The sequence below is a fragment of the Oncorhynchus clarkii genome, chromosome 17 (assembly GCF_045791955.1).
Source record: "Oncorhynchus clarkii lewisi isolate Uvic-CL-2024 chromosome 17, UVic_Ocla_1.0, whole genome shotgun sequence".
Classification (NCBI taxonomy): domain Eukaryota; kingdom Metazoa; phylum Chordata; class Actinopteri; order Salmoniformes; family Salmonidae; genus Oncorhynchus; species Oncorhynchus clarkii.
Genome location: NC_092163.1, coordinates 46,325,889 through 46,351,782, shown reverse-complemented (window position 1 = coordinate 46,351,782; position 25,894 = coordinate 46,325,889). Strand labels below are relative to the sequence as shown.

General features: G+C 41.3%; 2 protein-coding genes across 4 annotated transcripts; one reads left to right on the top strand and one right to left on the bottom strand.

Annotated features, from left to right (window-relative positions):
- Positions 1–1,289: 1,289 nt before the first annotated feature.
- On the top strand, positions 1,290–13,287 carry LOC139370953 (TBC1 domain family member 20-like). Of its 2 annotated transcripts, XM_071110879.1 has the most exons (8): positions 1,290–2,025; positions 3,841–4,026; positions 6,261–6,341; positions 6,867–7,053; positions 7,414–7,515; positions 7,651–7,792; positions 8,135–8,319; positions 11,567–13,287. In XM_071110879.1, exons 1-8 carry the CDS (start codon positions 1,968–1,970, stop codon positions 11,832–11,834), a joined length of 1,209 nt encoding a protein of 402 aa, XP_070966980.1. In that variant the 5' UTR covers positions 1,290–1,967; the 3' UTR covers positions 11,835–13,287. The 2 variants fall into 2 exon arrangements, with proteins under 2 accessions (XP_070966980.1, XP_070966982.1); XM_071110881.1 differs by lacking the exons at positions 1,290–2,025; positions 3,841–4,026 and adding an exon at positions 5,375–6,125.
- Positions 13,288–13,416: 129 nt separating this feature from the next.
- LOC139370948 (RanBP-type and C3HC4-type zinc finger containing 1) lies at positions 13,417–25,827 on the bottom strand. 2 transcript variants are annotated; one of them, XM_071110868.1, is made up of 13 exons: positions 25,611–25,827; positions 25,267–25,314; positions 24,919–25,063; positions 24,223–24,319; positions 23,892–24,090; positions 23,594–23,700; positions 23,314–23,487; positions 22,956–23,116; positions 21,213–21,324; positions 20,734–20,913; positions 20,517–20,615; positions 20,040–20,183; positions 13,417–14,608 (listed from the first exon to the last, which is right to left on the bottom strand). In XM_071110868.1, the coding sequence occupies exons 2-13, from the start codon at positions 25,304–25,306 to the stop codon at positions 14,528–14,530; spliced, it is 1,539 nt and encodes a 512-aa protein (XP_070966969.1). In that variant the 5' UTR covers positions 25,307–25,314; positions 25,611–25,827; the 3' UTR covers positions 13,417–14,527. The 2 variants fall into 2 exon arrangements, with proteins under 2 accessions (XP_070966969.1, XP_070966968.1); XM_071110867.1 differs by lacking the exon at positions 25,611–25,827 and adding an exon at positions 25,487–25,608.
- Positions 25,828–25,894: the final 67 nt, after the last annotated feature.

Below are 25,894 nucleotides of genomic sequence, written 5' to 3'. Positions count from 1 at the left end.
CTGCAGCAATGTCCACCAGAGCTGTTGCCAGAGAATTACGTTTTAGAGATATTGGCAATATGTCCAACCGGCCTCACAACCGCGGACCACGTGTTTGGTGTTGTGTGGGCGAGTGGTTTGCTGATGTCAATGTTGTGAACAGAGTGCCCCATGGTGGCAGTGGGGTTATGATATGGGCAGGCATAAGCTACGGACAATGAACACAACTGCATTTTATCAATGGCAATTTGAATGCACAGCGACACCGTGTTGAGATCCTGAGGTCCATTGTTGTACCATTCATCCGCCACCATCACCTCATGTTTCAGCGTGATAATACACAACCCCATGTCGCAAGGATCTGTAAACAATTCCTGAAAGCTGGCCTGCATACTCAGACATGTAACCCATTGAGCATGTTTGGAATGCTCTGGATCAACCTGTAAAACAGCGTTTTCCAGTTCCCGCCAATATCCAGCAACTTCGCACAGCCATTGAAAAGGAATGGGGCAACATTCCACAGGACACTATCAACAGTCTGATCAACTCTATGCGAAGGAGATGTGTTATGCTACACTCCAGATACTGACAGGTTCTGATCCACACCCCTACTTTAAAAAAAAAGGTATCTGTGACCAACAGATGCATAACTGTATTCCCAGTCGTGAAATCCATTGATTATGGCCGAATTAATTTATTACTCATTACCCCCACCAATGTATGCTGGGTGTAATAACTGCCGTGGTTGATGCTTTTTGCCTACTCGGAAATGACGATATGAAACGTTGATTTGAACCGTCTGACTTACTTGTGGGTCAGGCGGCGCCCCTCTGATTCATATCCCGTGATTTCTGATGATAATTCCCCATTATATCGACTGATTGGGTCTGTAATGTGGTAGGAATTACAACCCTTGTTGAAAAGGGCAGTGGCTTCGGCTAACCTCATATAAATAAATATATATATATATATATATATATATATATGAAAAAAGACGGGTTCCAGCAGCATCCTTGCTCTGTACGTCAACATCACCTGTAGCGTATTCATTACGACGATTCTGTTGAAAAATGTTTTTTAAACGGAAGCAAACTGAACGAAACGTGGAAGGACTTACCAAAAACTGTCGTTTTGCTATATTTGCTTCCGTTTGGTTCTTAAACGCTAAACCATATACAGTACTCTGTAAGTCAACGGTTTCCGTAATGAATATGCCCCTGCTCGACAGCAATCAGCGCGGGCACCTTCACCAAAGCATCGAATCACAGAGTTTCTAAACCCAGAGGCGCAACATTACGAGACTTCCGGGAAGGCTGGCTAAATAGACGAGGCGGGAAGTCAATGAGAGAAGTGAACAATTATTATTTAGTTTTTAATTTTCTCTAAATCTAAAGGCACAACTTAGATTCGAGCCAATGTTTTAAGTAATCGAACATGGTATTACCCCAACCTTGTGAAAGTAACAAACTGACACGTTTTCATTTTCGTCAAAAACGACTTGATAACGAAAGACTTCCGTTGATTTGACGGCCTGCACATGCGGAGCTTGGCGCTAGACGACCGTTAGTCCCGATTACAAGTTTGTACGCATGAGCCTTGCTTATACAACGTCGCCATGACATCGCCTACAAGCGTGATCGGGGAATTCTATTGGATAAACAGTTTTATCCTATCTTCATACTGTACCGTCTTTGATCAAATTAATTGTCCGGCAAAAGCCTAACGTAGCTAGCTGCCTAGCTACATTGTATCTCTCTAAATTATTACGTTGTTAATTATGTGAGTAATCAAATGTTTGCAATTGGCTATACTTTGCGATAAAATAACCAATAGCTGAATGACGTAGATAACTGATCTATTTAGCTAGCTAGGCTAGCTTGGTATTGGTAACATTTGTCATGTACAGCTAATCAGTTTGTTGGAGAAAGAAAATGATATCTATCCAATAGTATAATCTACGATGACGAGAAGATTGTAGTGTGGAAACCATGAAAAGATCTAGAAGTGTTGGTGCGTCTTCACCTTTGAATGGGATTGGAAAACAAGGTAACGTTATTCTAACGTCATGGACATTCATTGTTTTTTTTGTTTAGCTAGCTAGTTAACGTTAGCTAGCTGTTAGCTAGTTACCCAATGTGTCTGGCTAGCTAACTAGTTGTCATGCCATGACGCATGTTTGCAAACTTGTTTTAACTAGATTAGCTAGCTAACGTTTACGTTAACAGCTGGAAAACGAAATGCATTAACGTTAGCTAACAACACACCATTGACTCTGGTAGTTACATGGTCTCCTTAACTCTTTCACCAATCACCGGAACAGTACTAGGAACGTATAAGAGAACGGGGTTATACTACAGGCTTCCTTAAAATACATAGCTAAATTAACTATAATAAATATTTAATACTCCTGAAAGCACACAAGTATTGCCAGTTTGTGTGGGTCAGTGACATCAATATCCAGCAAAGGCACAGTGCAGGGGGACTGTCAAAAGGTCATGAATTGGGCTAGCCAGGTACTAACGTTACATTACATGATGGTTGTAACTCCCCAACCCAGTGGTTAATTTACTGAAGTACTCCCTCACACTTCAGTCAGCTGGGTGTCTGCAGTTCAGTTTTGTCAGGTATGTACTTGCTTGTCTGTTGCAGTGTTTCCTAAACAAAATGTTTTATTTTAGGAACTCAGTCCAGCTTTCAACTTATTCTTGAAAGTTTTAATAGTAGAATGCACAAGGTGCAATTTCGAAATTGAGTAGTGCATCATCAGGTTTCCTCTTGTCATGTCAGTCATTGCCAGTGGTGGAAAAAGTACCCAATTATCAAGTGAAAGTCACCCAGAAAAATACTACTTTAGTAAAAGTCAAGAAGTATTTGGGTTTTAAATCTTCTTGAGTATCAAAAGTATAAATCATTTCAAATTCCTGATATTAAGCAAATCACGCAGCACCATTTTCTTGTTTTTATGTATTGTTTTACAATTGTTCTCCAACACTGACATAATTAAGCATTTGTGTTTATTGAGTGTCTTGTGTATGTTATAATAAGCACATCAGACTGTTTTTTATTTATTTATTTTTTACAGATAGCCAGGGGCACACAACAACACGCAGACATGATTTACAAACAAAACATTTGTGTTTAGTGGGTCCTACAGATCAGAGGCAGTAGACATGACCAGGGATGTTGTCTTGATAAGTGAGTGAATTGGACCGATTCCTGTCCTGCTAAGCATTGAAAATGCGAGTACTTTTAGGTGTCAGGGAAAATGTATGGAGTAAAAAGCACATTCTTTTCTTTAAGAATGTAGTGGAGAAAAAGTAAAAGTTGTCAAATGTAAATAGTAAAGTACAGATACCTAAATAAACTACATAAGTAAAAATACTTTAAAGTACTACTTAAGTACTTTACACCACTGGTCATTGCATACCTTAGAGAGCTATTTATAACTTGTCAGAAATGTCCAGATCACCTAGCCCATGTCAGCTAATGTTTTTTAGCCCATACATTTTGTTGTAATGTTTGAGTCACTCAAATATCACATAAATAAACAATAAATATGACAAAATGTGTAGAATTGCACGAAAATGGGCTTTTAACCTACAAATGTTCTGTGTCAACAAGAGGGGTGTGAACAGTGCTTGTGCCTATAGAAATAGACATGTGCGTGGGGGGGTTCAGGATGTTCCCCACTGCTGGAAGGGGGGCCTGAGTAAAAACGTTTAGGAACCCCAGGTCTGATGGATACTTTGCCTGTCCGCTTCCGAGTTTAGCTATCTCAGGAGGATGTTCTGGCTAATGGCCACTGTGCTACTGTAACTGCTGTGAGTTGAGACCTCACCTGAACCATTGTCATGTGGACAGATGGGGACCCCCGGAGGAAGAGGAAGTTAGCGGAGATCTCTCAGGCCCTGAACGTGACGCCAGTGGATGTGGCAGTGCTGAGGAGGATGGCCATCAGCGAGGGGGGGCTGCTCACTGATGAGATCCGCTGTAAAGTGTGGCCACGGCTGCTCAACGTGCCCACCGACATCCTGCCTGAGAAATCAGGTGAGCTGCCTTGCCACTGACAGACCAGGGATGCCACTAAGGCTAAAAAGGGTAATAGTCCTGTATCAAGCGTAGGGGCATGCATTGGAGTTATTTTTAAGGGGGATTTAGGGTTTGGCAGTGGTCTGAGCTTAATTGACAGCAGATTTTGTCACTTGAGTTAGTCTACTAATTGCTGAACCTGAGAGTTTAATAAATTACAGTAGAGTCCACATCCCCACTGCAATTGCCTATATATCTTCCATGCGCCCAACAACCGTTGTTGGTTAACAGTAGTAATGCACCGATGTGACATTTTTGGCCAATACAGATATCCAATATTTTCCTTGCCAAAAACGATACCAATATTTTGAATTTTAGTGTACTTTTAAGCATTCTTTTACAGTTAAATAGTTAACACACACATGGATGCAGCGGTCTAAGGCACGGCATCTCTGTGCAAGAGGCTCCACTACAGCCCCTGGTTCGAATCCAGGCTGTATCACATCCGGCTGTGATTGGGAGTCCCATAGGGCGGTGCACAATTGGCCCAGCGTCGTCCGGGTTTGGATTGGTGTAGGCCGTCATTGTAAATAGGAATTTGTTCTTAACTGACTTTAAATAAAGTTTACACACACCACACTGACTAAAAAGTTATTTTTTTGGCATATACATATGTCCCCATATGTCCCCAACAGCTGCGCTGTTTCGTTATTCAGTCGTTTGATTCTCAACCAGGATTTCTATGGAACGATGTTTGGGTCTTTTCGTGTCTTAAAATATACTATTTAACACGATTTGATGTGTCGATTAAGCTTGTTAACCAATCAGGACCTGAATATGACTGCACATCATATAATAATTTAACGCGTTGGTAATTTTTTCAACAAAGTTATTACCCGTTTACGTCATGTACCACTCACTCGTATTTCATATGTCATAACAATTCATTGATGTATGCTATGATGCTGGTAAAGTTGTCTCGCGCACCTACAGTGCTGGTCATTTAAAAAAAAGCTAGCTAGCTCATGGATTCAAACAATGTTCTTTCCCAAAAACATAGCAAAACGACATCTGTTTCAGTAGCTATAGTTTGCTAGCGAACTATATAGCCAGGTGTCATCTAAAATAACCCTAATTTATAAGACAGTTCTTATTTGATTAATGGTGTTCGGACCCATCTATGTGAAGCTAGTCACAATAAGGATTAGCCACAACAGTGGACCTTGCGCTTAGCCTTCAGAATAAAAGTATGGCATAATTATACTAATTGTATTTATTTTCATCACTGTCAATGACATGACCGCAAATTCATTTTTTGTGCCTAATCCTTATTGTGGCTAGCTTCACTAGCCAGATGAAGCTAGCTGGCTGCATATAACATTAGCTTTGGGCAACAAGGTTAAGTAGCTGGCTAGCTATTTATTTTCATGAACTTAAGTTCAATTTCAATAGAGCAACAAGTGGCAACCTAGCTAATACTTACTCACAAGGATTCCTATATCATTGCTAAGAATAATGAAAATGACTGCAGTTTCTACTGGTCATTGTTTTCAGGCTGGTTGTATTAGTGCCAGCTAGGTACCAAGCTAAAGCTAACTACGCCAGATGTTGTGGTCAAACAAATGATGCTTTATTACCAACGCGGTATTGTAAACACATCGTTCGTGACCGGTGTTTTCTTGTTTGCAGAATTTTTGGGGTAAATTTTGGACAGTGCTACTGTATCTTTTTTGACACGCAAAGACCCAAACGGTGTTCGATAGTATGTACTTCTTAAAGCTAATAGCAGTGACGCCATTACTGTGTAACTCCAGTAGGGCAACATCTGAAAAATAGCGCACTTGGTAGTGTTTACCGGGTGCACGACCAGTCGGTGAAAGCCAACATCATCCACGACAGAGAACGGTTGATTGTCAAGGGCAATGAATTCCATTATCTTGGATTTAATGGATTACGCCTTTGAGTTGTCTTGCTGAAATTGTCTTACACTTTCAAATGACTGCTCGACTTGTTGACTGCTCGAGCCACACAGCAGACATTGTGGGATAAGTTAGGAATGCTTTGTTGCAAATTTTACGTGGCGTCATTACGTAATGTTCATACCTATATAAACGTAGGTACGTCAGTTTTGACATCGGTTTTGCACATCAGTGTTAAACTAGACATCGGCCGATACCGATGTTGGCATTTTTTGTTCACCCGATATATCGTGCATTCCTAGTTAAGTGTGACCTGATCTCTCTCTTCTCCAGAGGAAGTAGAGCGGGAGAATAATAAGGACTATAACCAGGTGCTGTTGGATGTCCAGCGTTCCCTGCGAAGATTCCCTCCTGGTGAGTGACACTGGTCTTAGAATAGCACTAAATCATGTGAGGCAGTGGTGTGGTTTGTCATCATTGTCTGATCTGCCTGCGTCCCGCTTCAATTTGACTTGTGTGATGTAGGCCTACAGACTACGCAACCCTGTCAGTTTGTATTTGTTTCTTTTGGAGAGTGTCCTAGATGTCTGTATGTTACTGCTTTTATTTATTAAAGCAGCAGAAAGTCCCAAAATGATTACTGGGAATTCTGCCATGCTTGTGTTTCACTGGCCAAGAATTCAAGACAACCTTTTTGTATGTGAAAGTTTGGTCATTTTGTCAGGAAGGGTGTGACGTCTTCTTTTTCAGTTGTATACTACAGAAGCCCAATTTGGGAGCTGCCTGCATAACTTGGTCTCCTGTTGACATCCGTGCATAAGATACACAAAGGCCAAGTTATACATGCTTTTCTCTAGTTAGGATTTGGCCCATAATGAGGAAATCAGCTGGGCATTTTGACTTGTGACCTTTTGACATTTGACTCATCTCCCTGTGTAGGCATGCCAGACGAGCAGCGTGAGGGCCTCCAGGAGGAGCTGATTGACATCATCCTGCGGGTGCTGGGAAGGAACACTCAGCTGCACTACTACCAGGGCTACCATGACATCGTGGTCACCTTCCTGCTGGTGCTGGGCGAGCGGCTTGCTACCGCTCTGGTGGAGAAACTCTCCACGCACCACCTCAGGTGGGTCTCTGTCTCTCTAGGTGCTTCCCTCCCATAGGAGCTTGGCTTTCAAAGGGGTTTTAAGTAGAAGGGAAGCCATGTAGAAAATAGAACGTAGCCAGTTACAATAACAGCACCTCCTGTTAGTTTCAGCATTTTATACTGTGTACAGGTTTAAATAACTGTAAACTGCGCACAGCTGGCTAGATGAGTCATCCTATACAGTTGCTGCTGGAGACAAGGCAAGTCTCGAAGCATTTAATTTAACAATACGCAGTGCTACTTTCTATTTTTATGATTTGACAGACTGTCTTGTTGATTATCTGATTCTGGTTCAGTTTGTCAAGTGTCCAGTTTCTCTCTCCTGTTTCTTTACTGCAGGGACTTTATGGACCCCACCATGGACAACACTAAACACATCCTTAACTATCTGATGCCAATCATCGAGAGGGTCAATCCAGAGGTGCATGACTTCATGCAGCAGTAAGCATCTTTTCTCTTGTTCTGTTAGTACAATCAGTAATTTGTTCAAATAACTAATGAGCAAAACTGATGTAGCTATAATACCAATTATTTGACTTATTGCTAAATGGGTGTCACTACGTTTTGTGTCCTCAGGGCGGAAGTGGGCACCATCTTTGCCCTTAGCTGGCTCATCACCTGGTTTGGCCATGTCCTGTCAGATTTCCGACACGTTGTGCGGTTGTATGACTTCTTCCTGGCCTGCCATCCCCTGATGCCAATCTACTTTGCTGCTGTGGTGAGTGTTCTTTTTGGGACTAAAGTAGAGCATTTTTCTAAGTGACTCCAAACATAACCCTATTTTTTTGTCAGTTGACATGGATCTGATATTTGGAAATGTGGCTTTAGCCATCCTTAGAGTTCAAATGTGCCTTTTTATTAAAAAAAATACAAATAAATGTTTTTTTCCAGCAGCAAAGAGCTTAGCTGACCACTTATGTTGTGTTCTTGTCTTCGGACAATGTATTCTAAGTTGCCGTAGAAGTTTGATAACATCTATTGAATTCAATAAAATGTTAACTGCTTGTTGTACTGTGGGTGTGTGCGCGCTCACACGCCGTTTGGTCGGTGTCTGTTCCAGATTGTGCAGTACCGGGAGGACGAGGTGTTGGACTGTGAGTGTGACATGGCGTCGGTGCACCATCTCCTGTCCCAGATCCCCCAGGACCTGCCCTACGAGACGCTCATCAGCCGCGCAGGAGACCTTTTTGTCCAGTTCCCCCCCTCCGAGCTGGCCAGGGAGGCTGCCCAGCAGTACAGTCAACAGTAAGCCTGCCTGCCTCTCTCGCTTGACTCTGTCATGTAGTCTCTCCCATGGATTCTCTCACCCTCCCCCACTAGATCCTCTACCTCCTCCTACATCTCCTTTCTCCAAGCCTCTTCATTTTTCTGTCTTTCCCCCTTTCTTTTTCTCTTTTTCTTCCCCCCCCTCTTTTTATTTGCTGTTGCGAGTCGAATTCCCTCATTAACACTCTGAGATGAGAGCGTGTAATCTGACAGAATAACCTTCATCTCCCCTGACAGGTGAACTGTGCGCTAATAACCTGACACTGAGCTAATTCTGTCTACTCCTTCACACTAGCCTGTACGACAATTGTCATGTACTTATTTCCAGCGTATTTAAACAATGACACAGGAATTTGAACATGTACGTGTGTCTTTCTATAAGTAATGTGGCCAATGTGTGACATTGGGATAAACATTTCTAAATAGTTTGAAACTAAACTAAAATACATTTTATGCAGTTACAAATGTGTACTTTGAGGAATAAATGTGAATATATGCAAATTGGCCCATAACTCCAGCTATACAACAACATGCGTCTAGGACTATACATCCTTTAAGCAGGGTTCATTTATTTAATTGTACATATATGGCATAATATAGAACCCTCCCTCCCCCAAAAGCATGCAAAAATAGGCCATAACCACTTTAGAAATAATTAATTATTTAGGCCTTGCTTAGGCATTGATATTCAATTATTACATTCTTAAAATATGAGAACAATGTGGACATTGCATGACTACATAGATTGGGGTAAGTCTGGCGACTTTTCTGTTTCCTGTGTGGCAGACGCAGGCACACATAAAGCCATGAATAGCGGTAGCATTAATCTCACCGTCGCTGTTTTTATAATGAGAAAGTGACCAAAAACCAGGTTGCTTTTTTAAACAGAAGGATTTGTATGGAAAGCCAAGTTGAAGCCAACATTAGATGTTGTCCTCATAATAACCGCACATGGTTTTACCTCAACAGAGTAGAGTAACACCCTTCAATTGAAGTAGCGGGAAACATACAAAAGTGGCCACATCTTACAAAAACGGCTAAAAATGTAATCACAGATAATTATAAGGGAGCATGGCAATTTATCAATTGACTACAATAATTACAAGGACTTTTCAACCACCACATGTTTAAGGTAGGCCTATACCAGTACTTGAATTTCTGAGCTCCAAGTTCAAGTAGGCTACTTCAAGCTCCTTGTATTGTTTAACATTGCAGTTGTAAAATGGAAGCCAAAATGTATTTATCATGTTGTTTAATTGAAAAACAGAAAGGAAAACGCAGCACACTGCTGCTCATGCTCCCAGGTGATATTTATCTACAACAACGTTTCGTCCCTTAGGTCTTCATCAGGCGTTGTTGTAGATAAATATCACTTGGGAGCATGAGCAGCAGTGTGCTGCGTTTTTCAATTAAACAACATGATAAATACATTTTGGCTCCAGCAACTGCAGAAAGTACCTGGATGTGCTTTTGTTCTTCAGCTTTTGTTCATGTTATTTCATTACCAGATCATATTGTCCAATAAGCCCACTAGGCTATGTCATTTGTTGCCATATATATGCAGAATAATTATTAGGAATAGCGTTGGGTGTTGCGCTATAGCCTATCCTACACAATTGCACACAGTAGACTATCCAATCATGAACTCGTTACCTTGATGCATTCTCTGTTAAATCTAACGAGATCCTGTTGTAAATCAAACCGACAACAACCGATGATCAACAACAATTCACTAGGGATATTCGATCCAACATGGATCCAGGCACAACTGTCTTCACCAGCGTAACGAATGAGAGACAAATATTCTTGACATTCCTTGCGAACACTTGGGCTGTTTTAATCGCATGCGCGATCACAACAGCTTTTTGTCACTTGACTATCATTCTGAAAATTCCTTCCTGGATCAGATGATGTGTGAAAATACGCATCCAACAAGTATTATGCATAATTATTGAAGAACCACAGTGTCAATTTAGGTTTGAAGTATAAAGGTAAGGTGACTCGGTTAGAAGCATTCGTTTTTTGCAATCACATACATTATTTTGGATTTGTGTGCCCATAAAAACTGTTTTCACGCCGTAACCTAAGGAGACACAAAATGTTACACTGCGGCGTGGTAGGAAGGCCTGGAAAATCGCTAAGACTCCAACCACCCAAGCCATAGACTAATCTCTCTGCTTCCGTATGGCAAAAGGTACCGGTGCATCAAGTCTGGCAACAACAGGCTCTTGAACAGATTATACAAGCATTAAGATTGATAAATAGCTACATGGACTAATTAATTGAACTTTTTATTTTTATTTGTGCACTGTCTCCATGCACACTTACGGGGCCCAACACACTTCCACACACACTTCATCTGTTCACTCACACTTAATATGCACAATATAATTTCTACTGACCCTACAGACATGCACACTCACTCACATACAAACTGCTGCTAGTCTGTTTATCATATATCCTGTTGTCTAGTCATCATATCTGCCTCCATCACTCCAGTGTCCCTGCACATTGTAAATATGGTATTGAAACTGACCCTGTATATAGTATGCTTGCTTACTTATTGTGCTCTTCCTATTTCTTGTTTTTTTTTTCTAGTATAACATTGTTATTGATTATTGCATTGTTGGGTTTTGAGTTTGCAAGAAAGGTATTTCACTATACTTATGCATGTGACATTAACTTGAAATTTTAAATTCTGAGATCTCCATACAAAAAAATCCAGGATTCTTACAGGGTTCAAGTTCATTGTCTAATTTAACTGATTAATGCGGAATATATTATATAATGACAACTTACATAGCCATAAATGCAAGGACAGACAAGTTTTGTTTTATGTCATACAATTAGAGAAATCCGTCAACACAAACCATGTTTATAGAAATACACACATACCCCAAGCGAAGGTTCTGTATATTTAGGAAAATACATGTCCTTCTGATGTTTGTTCTCCTAAGCTATACCACTAGTATGGGAGACCAATAGAACTAGTTTGTACTAGAACAAGTAACACGGTTAGCCCCAAACAGCCATGAAATCATGCAAATTCCTCTGTGCTATCCCAGCAGTAGCTGCTTGGTGTTAATAACATTGTCCTCTGTCTCCTCCTTCACAACAGACCTACAGGCTAATATCATGTACTTATCAGCATATTAAGCAATGACTCTTGAATTTGAACATGGCTGTAGCCCTCCTGGTGTTAAAAGCATTGCCATCTGTCTCTCAGGATGGCAGCCTCCACCTTTAAAGACTTTGATCTGACCCCGGAGCAGCAGCGGCCGGACACGGTGCTGCGGAGGCGGCGGAGAGAGAAGCAGGCACTGAAGGGAGCTGCTGCAGGTGCTATGGTGGCGACCGCCCAACCCACCACGGCTCGGCGCTTCGTCCGACTGGCCGTCATGGGGCTCACTGTGGCCCTGGGGGCAGCCGCCCTAACCCTGGTCAACACGGCCCTAGAGTGGGCGCCCAAACTGGACCTACACCTCTTCCCCTGAGAGAGAGTGAAGGAGACTTGTAGGCGAGTGAAGGGGACTTGTAGGCGAGTGAAGGGGACTTGTAGGCGAGTGAAGGGGACTTGTAGGCGAGTGAAGGGGACTTGTAGGCGAGTGAAGGGGGCTGACGGCCATTACAGCAGAAGACATCCACGGAAGGAGAGAGAATAGAGATCTTTGTAAAGAGAATATTAAGTTATTTTCCACATTAATATGAAGGACGTGAATGGAACAGAGACTTGACTGTCAACGTTGTATTTAATTTATATTTGTTAATAAAACCGAATGGTGATAAATGTTATGTTGAGCGAGATTAAACTATTAGGAGTGATGGCAAGTGACAACTTATAGCAAAGACTTAGGTTTCCTAGGTTGAAGAGTTGTCACTGGGGTCGAAACTGTTGCCAATAAAGAGCGTGTGTGAGAGTGTGGATGTGTCTTGAAATGGCTCCCTATCTAGTGCACTGTATAGGGAATAGGGTTTCATTTAGATGGTCTGTGCTGTCAGGTTCAGGGGTGAGTTAAATGTCCCTCTGAACCTCACATGGGCCATATTGGCACAAGGACAGAGATCCCGCCACTGGTATGGTCCCCCCCCCGCAGATCATCAAGTTGAATCCTCTTGCCTTCAGCACATCATGTCCCTCTTCCTTTCCTTTCATTCTGTACCGAGACCAAATACCCACGTATTAGTCCCATCTTTGTATGTTTAGCACTTCATTTTCTAATTTTCTAAAGCATCATTATTATTGTTAAGTAAGTTATAGGAAATATAATTTTTGTACAAGCACACCCATATTTAACATTATATTAAATTAACAGAATCCACTTGGGTCTTCTGACCTTATGGATAACAATTTGCAATAGCTCTTTTCCACAGCATGCCTAAATTAGGTTAGGTTTGGAATAGGTTAGCTTTGTGATCTGCGACAAAGCACCGATAGCACTCCCAGACAATCCCACGAGCCTTGGCTTGATCCCATGCTTTTATTTATTATAATGAAGTCCTATTACATTGTTTGCACACCCTATCCTCACATTTCAACCAAACTCACCAAATGGCCTGGTCGTAGAAATTACAAGTTTTTTTGCACATTTAATTTTAAGAAATGTCACTTGAGTTTAAAGACTACAGTTGACACAATTTGAATGTGTCGCATTGGACCTACTGAAATTTGTTCAACAGAGATACATGAGTAGAATCATGTGTAGTCGACTCGATTGTGACACGCAGATACTCAGCGGTGCCTATTGACTCCATCAGTGTTAGCCATGGATGGTTTTCATTGCACTGAAATAGCCTCATTCTGTATCATTGCAATGGTTTTTATCTGCCTTTTATGTTGAATTGTTATATTTGTCATGAGAACAATAAAAAATAAATTAAAAACAAGATCAATGCAAACTGCATAGGTTGAGTGGACATATCTGTTTAGTTCCTATGTATCACTACATATAGACTATTTCATCAAGGTGAATGCAGTAATGAAAAAATGAAGGAAATGTTGAAAATCACCGGAGTCTAAGGTTTCTACCATCTTTGTTTACGCTAAGGGCTAAAAATTACTCAAAGCAGCAGACAGACAACACAATAAAACCCCTTTATTCTGGATCATTCATGAAGAAAAGTTGTTCTTTTCCCTAAAGTAAATAATGCTTTACATTCGCCAAACAAAATAGTAATTGTGCCCTGCAATGGTATCATCCTTCAAAAAAGTAGCTAATGAACATAGCTAAGACTTGCATTATACTGCACTGTATGCAGTGTTTAAACAATTGGCTACGCCGAACAGATCGGTTTAGTTGTAGTCATCAATAACAAAAAAGTATGGATGGCTTCTGCTGGGAGTGTTCAAAAAAACACTTCCAATAAGGCTGGAGGAGTGGTCAAACCAAACTACAGAAGAATTGGGATTGTTCATTACTGCCTTTGATAACTTACAAAATCTAACAGAACTAATGAATGTTAAATATCACTTAATTACAGTTGTACACGCTCAGTTCAAAGTAGTAAAATAGTAAATAATTATCCCCATTACAAGGTTACAATATGTATCTGTTTTAGTATCTCTAGTGTTAATGCTTTTAAGGTCATGACCTTACTGCTGATGAGAAGTTAAACAATTAGCCAACATTTATTTTCTACATGAAGGACAATATACAATATTCTTCCAGTGTCTAAGACTCTTGCCATTTAACAAAACAGAAGCGTGCATCTCAAAGAAAACAATAAGCATCTTGAATTTATTTCACAGCCCTGTTTTGTTTAAATGGAGTGTCCCCTGTCAGATATAGGTGGTTATACACCTCTAACATATTTAACAATTGTCCTACATGTATAGAGCAAAACGTTTATATTATTCCTCTAACTAGGTAATAAAATGTGTGATACACCAACGTCAATTGAACCATCAATTAAACACCGCCCAGGGATAATTGGTGTTCAAAGTAATATAAAAGGCCTTTGGAAGGAAGACCAGCCAGTGCCTTCACAAAGGACTGAATAACTTGAGATCCATGTGCAGAAGTAAAGTTTTTACCCAAATCACCCCTTGACATCCGTGCATGATCTTTTCAGGTTAGTCCAGGTTAGGATTACTGAGGAGTGAAAAATAGTCTCCTTGCCTCACAGGACACTGAGTGTGTCCCGATATGGACTGCCCATCCAGCACCATGTTGAGATGGAGTGGGGCCCCTCAGTGGCAGTTCTGGCAGTTAGGGTGACAACGCGCCCCATCGAATCGACATCCACAGCCTCCTGAGTTGTCCCCAGAACCCTGCAGAGAGGCATCAGATACGTAAGGAATAATCAACAAGTTCCAAGATGCACTAGCGGAGTGGAACTGACCAACACGAGTTTAATTATTTTCCAGAGAACGCATTGAGCCCTGAGTTGATTATCCCTCATACTATGGCTATAATTTAACACATTAGCCACTAGAAATGAATGTATTTAGCAAGTTTACAAGATTGTGACAGTAGTTGCCTTAGTGACAAAACAAACAGACTTGCTAGTTTAGCTAACTAAACCATCAATCAAATGTATTTATAAAGCCCTTTTTACATCAGCTGATGTCGGTGCTGTACAGAAACCCAGCCTAAAACCCCAAACAGCAAGCAATGCAGGTGTCCTAGCTTGCTATTATGACAATTGAACTCAACAATGCCAATAATGTTTTCAATTATACTTTTGCATTCAAAAGCAGCTCAAACATAGAACATGTAGGAACGAACTATAGCCATTGAATTCTACTGCGAAAATATACCATGCATTATGGGGAAATAATGCACGCGCTAGAATGCCCTTCAAGCCAATCAGAAATGAGTATTAAACAATGCCATGGTACAAACTTTTTAATACACTCAGTTCTAGAGGATATGCAAAGCCGTATAGTACTGTACCATGTATTTAACACCAAAGCAGTACTGGATTGGGGTAGATCAGTTAATAATATAGATTTTTTGTGTTTTCACTATAGAATCCATCAGATTTTAATATCTGACCTAAGATATCTGAATGACTTAATAAAGAGTATAGCATTCAAACTGGGAATGGTATCTTTCAAATCTTTTGGTGACCATAGTGATATACTGCAGTGCTTTCAGAAAGTGTTCAGACCCCTTGACTTTCAAAATTTTGTTACGCCTTATTCTAAAATGGATTAAAGAAAATACATTTTTAGACATTCTGTCATTCACTACCACTACCGTTTCGTTTGATTTGCCCTTCAGTTACAATAAACTGTACTCTTACAGCTACTTCCTCCCCACTCTAATACCTCACCGTGCTAGACCATTCATTCTAAGAAGAACCTACCCTATGGCACAATTTCAAGATAAACTGGTTTTTAGACATTTTTGCAAATGTATACAAATTATTTTTTGACTGGTACTGTAAGTATTCAGACCCTTTGCTATAAAAGTTGAAATTGAGCACAGGTGCACCATGTTTCCATTGATCATCCTTGAGCTGTTTCTACAACTTGATTGGAGTACACCTGTGGTAAATTAAATTGATTGGACATGATTTGGAAAGATACACACCTGTCTGTATAAGGTCCAACAGTTGACAGTGCATGTCAGAGCAGAAACCAAGCCATGAGGTCGAAGGAATTGTCCATAGAGCTCTGAGACAGGATTGAGTAGAGGCACAGATCTAGTGAAGGGTACCAAAACATTTCTGCAGCATTGAAGGTCCCCAAGAACACAGTGGGTGGCCTCCATCATTATTAAATGGAAAAAGTTTGGAACCACCAAGACCTTGAACTGGCCGCCCGGCCAAACTGGAAGAAGAACCCAATGGTCACTCTGACAGACCTCTAGAGTTCCTCAGTGGAGATGGTTGTTCTTCTGGAAGGTCCCCCCATCTCTGTAGCACTCTGCCAATCAGGCCTTTATGCAATGGTGTAAAGTACTTAAGTAAAAATACTTTCAAGTACTACTTAAGTCGTTTTTTGGGGTATCTGTACTTTACTATTTATGTTGTTTACAACTTCTACTTCACTACATTCCTAAAGAAAATAATGTACCTCTTACTCCATACATTTTCCCTGAAGAACTTTTTATGTTTTGAATGCTTAGCAGGACAGAAAAATGGTCCAATCCACACACTTATCAAGAGAACATCCCCGGAGACTTAACACTAGAGCACGCCCCCATTCTCATCGACCGAGCTGTAGTGGAACAGATTGAGAGTTTCAAGTTCCTTGGCGTCCACATCACCAACAAACTAACATGGTCCAAGCACACCAAAACAGTCGATGAAGAGGGCACGACAAAACCTATTCCCCCTCAGTAGTCTGAAAAGATTTGGCATGGGTCCTCAGATCCTCAAAAGGTTATACAGCTGCACCATCGAGAGCATTTGGTTGCATCACTGCCTGGTATGGCAACTGCTCGGCCTCCGACCGCAAGGCACTACAAAGGGTAGTGCGAACGGCCCGAAATATACCACTGGGGCCAAGCTTCCTGCCATCCAGGACCTCTATACCAGGCTGTGACAAAGGAAGGCCCTAAAAATTGTCAAAGACTCCAGCCACCCAAGCCATAGACTGTTCTCTCCGCTACCGGACGGCAAGCAGTACCAGAGCTTCAAGTCTAGGTCCAAGAGGCTTCTATACAGGTTCTACCCCCAAGCCAACAAATGGCTACCCTGACTATTTGCATTGAACCCCCCCCCCCCCTTTTATACTGCTGCTACTCTCTGTTTATTATCTATGAATAGTCACTTTAATAACTCTACCTACATGTACATGTTACCTCAATTACCTCGACTAACCGGTTCCCCCGCACATTGACTCTGTACCGGTACCCCCTGTATATAGCCGCGCTATTGTTATTTTACTGCTGCTCTTTAATTATTTGTTACTTTTATTTCTTATTTTTTTAGGTACTTTTCTTAACTGGTTAAGTTGGTTAAGGGCTTGTAAGTAAGCATTTCACTGTAAGGTGTGCCAAACCTGTTGTATTCAGCGCATGTGACAAATACAATCCAATTTAATTTGAACGAGGGAAAGATGAACGAAACAAAGTACAGAGATTCTTGATGAAAACTGGCTCTAGAGCACTCAGGATCTCATACTGGGGCAAAGGTTCATCTTCCAACAGGACAACGACCCTAAGCACACAGCCAAGACAACTCAGGAGTGACTTCGGGACAAGTCTCTGAATGTCTTTTGAGTGGCCCAGACAGAGTGGCCAGGACTTGAACCTGATCGAACATCTCTGGAGAGACCTGAAAATAGCTGTGCAGCGATGCTCCCGATCCAACCTGACATAGCTTGAGAGGATCTGCAGAGAAGAATGGGAGAAACTCTCCAAATACAGGTGTGCCAAACTTGTAGCGTCATACGCAAGAAGACTCGAGGCTGTAATCGCTACCAAAGGTGCTTCAACAAAGTACTGAGTAAAGGGTCTGAATACTTATGTAAATGTCATATTTCCATTTTTTTTTTATAAATTAGCAAAAATGTCTAACATCCTGTTTTTGTTTTGTCATTATGGGGTAATGTGTGTAGATTGATGAGGGGGGAAAAAAACAATTTAATCAATTTTAGAATAAGGCTGTAACCTAACAAAATGTGAAAAAAAGTCAAGGGGTCTGAATGCTTTCCGATGGCACATCCCTTCAAATTAGTGGTTTCGGCTATTTCAGCCACACCCGTTGCTGACAGGTGTATAAAATCGAGCACACAGCCATGCAATACATTAACAATGGCAGTAGAATGACCTTACATGCTGACCACACCGGTCGCGTCGCATGAGCGAGTGTTGCAAAATAAATTTACACATACATGTTATTCAATCATTGCACCCACACTGCTCGCGCGCGCCAATGCGTGTCTGCGTTGCCAGACGCTAAAATAGAAGTTGATTCTATTTGTGATGCAGAACGCGCTGCAAGTCGTGCCTCTCCATCTCCTCATTGGTCTTTAGAAGCATATATCCACGTGCCATCTTCTCATTGGTTTTTTGGAACATATACCCACGTGGGTGATTGAAAGATAAACTGAGGTCGGTTGTGGTAATGCACCTTATTATGAAAGTTAGTTGTCAAAAGCCATATAGTCCAAAGAAGAAAAATAATCCTGGAAGGAGGAGAGATGACTAAAAACGATTCAGTTGACTGTTTTACGTGTAGATTAATAGAGTAGAGGACCTTGTGCATTTCAGGTAAAATAACAACTCAATGTTTATATCCCAGGACAAATTAGCTAGCAACAGCAAGCTAGCTAGCTAAATTGCCATAAATGTTTAATGCTTTTTGACCTGTCCCCAAAATATAATTGGTTCAGAGTTTATTTCAACCTGCATGTCGTGATCACGTTTGATGTGGGGGGACAAAATCAATTTGCGCACGATGGCGCACGCACGCATGCGTCCGGTTTGGGCATGGTGTAACTGAAGAGCTCAGTGACTTTCAACGTGGCACCGTCATTGGATGCCACATTTCCAACAAGTCAGTCAGTTTGTTAAATTTCTGCCCCGCTAGAGCACTATAAATGCTGTTATTGTGAAATATAAACGTCTAGGAGCAATGAAGGCTTTGCTATGAAGTGGTAGGCCACACAAGCTTACAGAACAGGACGGCGAGTGCTGAAGCGTGTAAAAATCGTCTGGTTGCAACACTCACTACCGAGTTCCAAACTGCCTCTGGAAGCAATGTTAGTACAAGAACTGTTCGTCGGGAGCTTCATGAAATTAGTTGCCATGGCTAAGCAGCTGCACACATGCCTAAGATCACCATGCGCAATGCAAAGCATCGGCAGGAGTGGTGTCTAGCTCACCGCCATTGGACTCTGGAGCAGTGGAAACACGTTCTCTGGAGTGATGAAACACACTTCACCATCAGTCCGACAGACGAATCTGGGTTTGGCGGATGCCAGGAGAATGCAACCTGCCTGAATGCATAGTGCTAACTGTAAAGTTTGGTTGAGGAGGAACAATGGTCTGGGGCTGTTTTTCATAGTTCGGGCTAGGTCCATTAGTTCCAGTGAAGGGAAATTAACACTATAGCATACAATGACAATCTAAACAATTCTGTGCTTCCAACATGTGGAACAGTTTGGGGAAGGCCCTTTTTTGTTTCAGCATGACAAAGCGAGGTCCATACAGAAATGGTTTGTTGAGCTCGGTGTGGAAGAACTTGACCTGACTTCAAGCCCATCAAACACCTTTGGGATGAATTAGAACGCAGACTGCGAGCCAGGCCTAATCGCCCAACATCCGTTCCCGACCTCACTAATGCGCTCGTGGCTGAATGGAAGCAAGTCCCCGCAACAATGTTCCAACATCTAGTGGAAAGCCTTCCCATAAGAGTGGAGGCTGTTATGGAAGCAAAGGGGCGACCAACTCCACATTAACACCCATGATTTTGGAATGAGATGTTCGACGAGCAGGTATCCACATACTTTTGGTCATGTAGTGTATGTTTGAAATTGTGCCATAGGGTAGGTTCTTCTTAGAATGGTCTAGCACGGTGAGGTATTAGAGTGGGGAGGAAGTAGCTGTAAGAGTACAGTTTATTGTAACTGAAGGGCAAATCAAACGAAACGGTAGTGGTAGTGAATGACAGAAATCAGATGGGCCGCGAGCGTCGATGCCGTCAAAATCGCCATGCGCTTCAAATTAGACAGCAAATATATTTTTCTTGCGTCGAACGAGCAACGCTCATTCATGTTTCGTTTGATTTGGCCTTAACTGTCTTACGTTTGGTCCCCAGCGAGCCTGCTTAGTGACCCAGCAGATCTCCGTCTTACACATCAGGCAGCAGATCCAATCACAGCCGTCCTTCTTCTGAACTATGACCTTACACTTAGGACATTGCATGGCCTCCCCGTTCTGCAGTAAGGACTATCGAAGAAGACAACAGGAGCTCCAGGTTAGGTTTACCCATTGATATCATATCACAGTACAGTCGTATAATAACCCAATAGTGGGTTTAATCAAGATTAGGTATACCAGTAGACTTCACATATGGGTTCGGTAGTGTAATAGGCTGACAGTATGTGTAATCTAAACCCATAAGCTTCATATTTCAGTTCAAAACTATAATAGGCCGATAGTATGTTTCACCCCCAAAAAAACAGACTTCAAATATAAGTTCAGTAGTGTAGTATGTCATGTTCAATCCAAGACAGTGCTATATCACTGAAAGGGAATACTATCTGCCTGTTACCACATTACCTCCAGCATCTGTGTGGTCTGTTTTGCAGCCACGTCATTCTCAGCTCTGATCCGGAGATCATCTTGATACTCCTTGCAGTTCATGTCTTTGTGGATGGCCTTAAAAAGAGGTTGACAAAAAGGTTGTTGGCCAAGCACCTATTGTTATCTTCATAATTTATTTTAGCATTCAAGGGGGGACAAAGGAGGAAGAGTGAGAGAGAGAAAGTTGACACACCTTGCAGAGGAGGCAATTGGTCTCTTTGCAGAGCTCACAAATAAACTCATTGACTTCGTCCTCAAAGATGCACCAGCCAGCGCAGTCGGGGGTTTTGCAGTGGTAGCTGTTCTCACTCCGCGTCTCAGCAATACTGAGCCTCAGCTCTAGAAGCTTCTGGTGCTCCTCCTGAGAGAGAAGCTAAAGAGACAAAGAACAGGACACTGTAGAGTACAATGGAATGGATGAAATATATGTTATGGTGATGAATATCTTTCACAAAAATCATCTTTGGGTCTTTGAAAAGCACTATATAAATGCCATGTATTATTATTTATTATTATTATAAGCACCCTACATAAATGATACAAGGCATTAACATCACTTGATACAGAGAGCTATAGTGAGATAGCCTGGGTACAGCTCTGTTTTTTCTTTAGCCAACCAAGCATAAACTGACTGGCTGCCAGGCTAATGGCGAGAGCACCAGCAGGACTCACAGATTGGATCTCCCTGTCCTGCAGCTTTCTATCACAGCTGTAGTCTTCATCCCCATAAGGGCAGGTCACCTCTGGATCCATGCTATTCACTATGGTTCCTTTAAGACACTCCCTGTTTAAAGAAAACACGCAAATAAGAAGGCATTTAACCTGTATGTCTCAAAATATTTTATTATTTAGATGGTCGTTTTTTTATTTATTACAGATAAAACATTTATGGGAACATCTCTAAAATTGATACAAGGTCAGTAAGTATTTAATTTATATATTATTGATAGCAGTGGAGCGACAGTGAGTACCAGCCAGGGCTGTGTCTCAATAGTTGTAGCTTTGTTTCCTCGTGCATGAGACAAGTAATGGAAGCCATTTTATAATATTAAGGATTGATCAAAATGTACCTGGAGGGAAATTGCGTAGGGTCCTCCTTTTTCAATCTCAGTCAAGGGGAGGGTTTAGTACTTTTTCAATCTAATCCAGGGGAGGGTCATGTAATTTGTAATTGACGAAATTTCAATATTTCTCCGTGTTTTAGAATTAGTTGCTTATTAGGCTATATATCAATGTGTGCTCGATGCCGCTCCTCATCTCTGATTTGCCGCTGGGCGTGCAATATCAAGTGTGCCTATAGGAAATTTAGTCTGGTCTCAATCCAATGATCCATAGCCTATAGACCATAGGCTATGAAGTGCATGCTCGGAGAGGCACAGAACAAAGTTATATTTCTAAGATAGCCGCAGTGAAAATAAAACTAGGCTGCATTACACACGGCAATGGATATTCCAACCCTGAGCCCCGGCCTGCTCTGCTCTTGCTGATCCAAAACTTTTTGTCTGCTGCCAATGGCTGTGCTGTGTAGGCTTACAGTGGCAGTTCAGTAGGAGAGTCAAAGGCTGCTTCCAAATGTTTTTATTTATTAGGCCAAGTCCACAAAATGCACTATCTTGCGCGCGGACTAGCCTATATCCTATGTTCTGATCAGTTTGAAGAGAGCGCGAAAATGAGAAGGAGGACCGGAGGTCAACTTTGATAGCTTGCTAATACTTTAATTAATTTTATTAAAAACAATATGTTTCTTGTCCATGATGTAGTTATCATATTTATTGACATCACAATAAGCCAAATTTGAGTAGTTTACATCGTGGGGCTAAAACCTAAAGCAGCAGCCGCGTCACAATAAATCGGAAACGGACACCTCATGGTGCTGAAAGTAGGCAAATTCAAGTAGACATAATTCATTTCAACCATTTTTTAAAATTTTAATTAGACTTAACTAACAACAACAAGGCTTTATATTTGACTCTATTTCTTCCTATTTAAGAAATAAGAGGTAGGCCTACCTGTTTGACAGATTAAATTAGGCTATAGCCATAAATTTTGTCGGTCAATTCCTCCACCCACAACCTCCTGGCCTGCAGCCCTCTGCGCTATCACTCTTCCTGCATTGCCATGTAATGCTTACAGGATGAAGAACAGTTTCTAAAACTGTGTATCTAAGGCTCTGGTCTGTCCAGGAAGTGAGGGTAAACGGTATACATATTCTCTGCTATCTTTTTTATTTTAATTATTATTTTGGGTATAGGGGATGGTCACTTTTTTCAAGCGTTCAGAGGGTTTAAGTCAAATATATTTTGCTGAAGGGAGGGCAGTCCATTTTTCATTTCAGAGAGGTCCGATTTTCTCCATGTAACCCTATTATAAATAACATTTACCCCCTTACTGAGATGTAGCCAAGATGTGCTATACCTGCAGAAAACATGCAGGCACTCCCGCAGTGTGGCTCCCTCCCCTGGCGGAATGGAGCAGAGGCAAATAGGACAGTCAAGCTCCTCTGTGTTGGGGACGAGGCTGTGGGCGTCTGTTTCCACCAGACTCAAGAAATTCCTCTCCCGCTCTTCATCCAATGCCTTCATCGTCCCACAGCAACAGAGCGGTAAAATTAAGGGAACGCTGTCTTTCTCATTTAATAAGGTGGGTACACACATTAAAACAGTCATACCAAGTGTCTTTTTAGCTATATGTAATTATGGCATGATTGTCACGAAAATCTGAGTAACACGTGTATATCTCATATCTTGCAACTCATATCTTGTTTAAAGCATACCTGCTGGTACTGTAGATTGGCCATCTCCTCTCGCTGGAGTCTCTGGATCTCCTGCTCATCAGGCTGGTAAACCTCAGGTACTTTATAATCTTCTGGTCTTTCAGACCCACACATCTCACAGCCCGGCCTCGTTGGCTTGTTAGCATAGGTGCACACAGAGCATGACCAACCCACCTAGTTGTCCCCACACACATATGCAAGCACACATTATTGTAGAAACGGTCATGGTTATCGTATATGTATACAATGAGTCATTGCACAGTTTGCATTATAATCTTACCGGAGGCTTTGGTTGCAGAGGAGGAGGTGCTGGTTGTTTAGTTTTGGGAGGTGGGGTTGGTCCAGTTGCTCCTCTGGCCAGTAGAGGACTCAATGACTCAATGATACCTATACCATGATGGCAACAAGTCAAAATACAAACATGGCTGTCTATAATGGAGGGAAATATTTTAAGGTATAGGTTGGTGTAAGTGTGCATGTGTGTGTCACAAGCTGATACGTTGACAACCTGTGCCTTGCTCAGTATACTAGGTTCTTATTGGAAGACTAGTCAGTGCTGTATGACAGAGTATCCTTACTGTCTAGCCGACGGTGCTCCTCCTCCTGGTTCACTTGCTCCCGGCTGAGGTTGGCAGCCTGGGCAGACTTGATGTACAGGTAGGCTTGGTCTCCATTCTTCCTTACCCCATGGCTGTACAGAGTTTTAGAGTCCCGTGCCAGACGCTTACCGATCACCCAGCTTTGCAGAGATGGATGAAATCCATAGTCAGTATTGATCTGTAGAGAGAAATTCAAGAATGCATGGGGTCTCGGTCTCCACTTTTTTTCACTGCAAATATGTATGTTCAAGATAATGAGTAAATATCAGAGCTGTTGGTGAAAATGGGTTGCAACAATTATTTATTTTACCTTTTCTTTCAGATCTGAAATGGTCATGTCAAGTGTTACCAACAAAGTAACCGGAATATAGTTTTCTGACTGTGCATCCCCGACTCCCACCTTCAACCTGCAGCAAAGTAACCAATATAGGTAACTGGGTCTGAATGTCTCAGCACTAAAACAACACAGTTACAAAGGTGTTACAATTGATTAAAGCTGCAATATGTCCCTTTGTGGGCCAACCAACCAAATTCACATACAGATTGGTGTTATAGATGTAACATTCTCATTGAAAGCAAGCATAAGAAGTTCTATGTGCACTATTTCTATGCTTCACGTGCTTAAATTTCATATTTCCATATTTTACTTTCGGTTTGGTACACCAGCTTCAAACAGCTTAAAATGCAATAATTTTGTTTATGGAAAATATATTTCATAGCGGTTTGAATGGTACAATGATTTTCTACACTCTACTTGTTTGTTTTAACAATTAGACTTGTAGCAACCAGGAAATGGTGGGGCGATTTCTGCATAGTGCATCTTACGTTTTTCAAGGTGGTGAGCGATAGAGTAAAGTAAGTAATCCACAATCGCTTGTACCTAATAGCTTGTTACAGACTAATTACATGTTGATTATTCCACTTGCGTTTATTCTGTTATAGGCTAATCCTATGTAACTAATGTAAAGTATGACCCAACAGAATACTACTAAATGATTCCACCTACCGAATAGAGTCTTGGGAGTAAGCCTTGCGGGAGATCATGACAGATACTGGTACACACAACTCTGCAAGCTGCTCTGAACACCTTTTGGCTTCCTCTTTGTCACCACAGCTGATGGCCTCACTCAAAAACTGGGCTAGCTCCTCCGCTGCAATAGAAAAATGACATTTTCATCAATGCACAGAACACTCGATACTCAATTAAACTTGGTCAAAAATAGACCAGCTATTGTACGTTTCACGTTCATATGATGTCATACTATCATTGCTCTTTGGCCGTTTATTGACCTGCCCATTTAGACATGATCAGGAAATCAGATAGGAGACTATTATGAAAACTCTCTATTCTTACCCTCTACTAAGTTGCTTGTGAAGACCTCAGGAGAAGTCATAGTTAGACCTATTTTAAGAAATGACAAGAATAAGAAAGTAATGATGCAGAGAAGAATAACACACAGTGAAAAACAACATCATGTGAAACGGAAACGTTCACTTTGACAGTACTCTATCCCATAAGGAAGACCATTACTATTAATATTGTATTGTATGCTAAACGACATGTGATACTTTACCCATAAGTATCCAGAGACTACCAAAATTGAGAGAGAAATTTACATAGAATGGGTCACACAGCAGAGTGAAGGTGGTAAAGGCGCTCGAGCTTCAAGTTGATAAAACTGCAAATGGGTTTCTCACCTGATCAGCGCGCAGTTACGTAATAGGGCTATCAGGCTTCTTCATAGAGTTTCCTAATCTGTTGACAATTCATTTACCTTTCTCTTGCCACAAAATTTTACGTAATTATAGAACTTGAAACCACTTCTCTTTACGTGTAGCTACTTCATTATCAAGATTATAAGGCTAGCGGAATGAAAAGTGAAACGAAACTTAGCTAGCTATATTCAGGAAGTACGTTTTTAAAGGATTCATTTGCATATTGCAATTTATGACATATCAGTACTGTACATAGATAGTGATGA

What these genes read in the sequence shown, in the direction of transcription:
- LOC139370953 (XM_071110879.1), top strand. Translation starts at nt 1,968, where the DNA reads ATGAAAAGATCTAGAAGTGTTGGTGCGTCTTCACCTTTGAATGGGATT. An exon ending in GAATGGGATTGGAAAACAAG is followed by an intron (nt 2,026 to 3,840) that starts GTAACGTTATTC and finishes TCATGTGGACAG; the next exon opens with ATGGGGACCCCCGGAGGAAG. An exon ending in CTCTCCACGCACCACCTCAG is followed by an intron (nt 7,054 to 7,413) that starts GTGGGTCTCTGT and finishes TCTTTACTGCAG; the next exon opens with GGACTTTATGGACCCCACCA.
- LOC139370948 (XM_071110867.1), bottom strand. An exon ending in TTTCAGATCTGAAAGAAAAG is followed by an intron (nt 24,091 to 24,222) that starts GTAAAATAAATA and finishes TTCTCTCTACAG; the next exon opens with ATCAATACTGACTATGGATT. An exon ending in AGACCACACAGATGCTGGAG is followed by an intron (nt 20,184 to 20,516) that starts GTAATGTGGTAA and finishes CTTCTTCGATAG; the next exon opens with TCCTTACTGCAGAACGGGGA.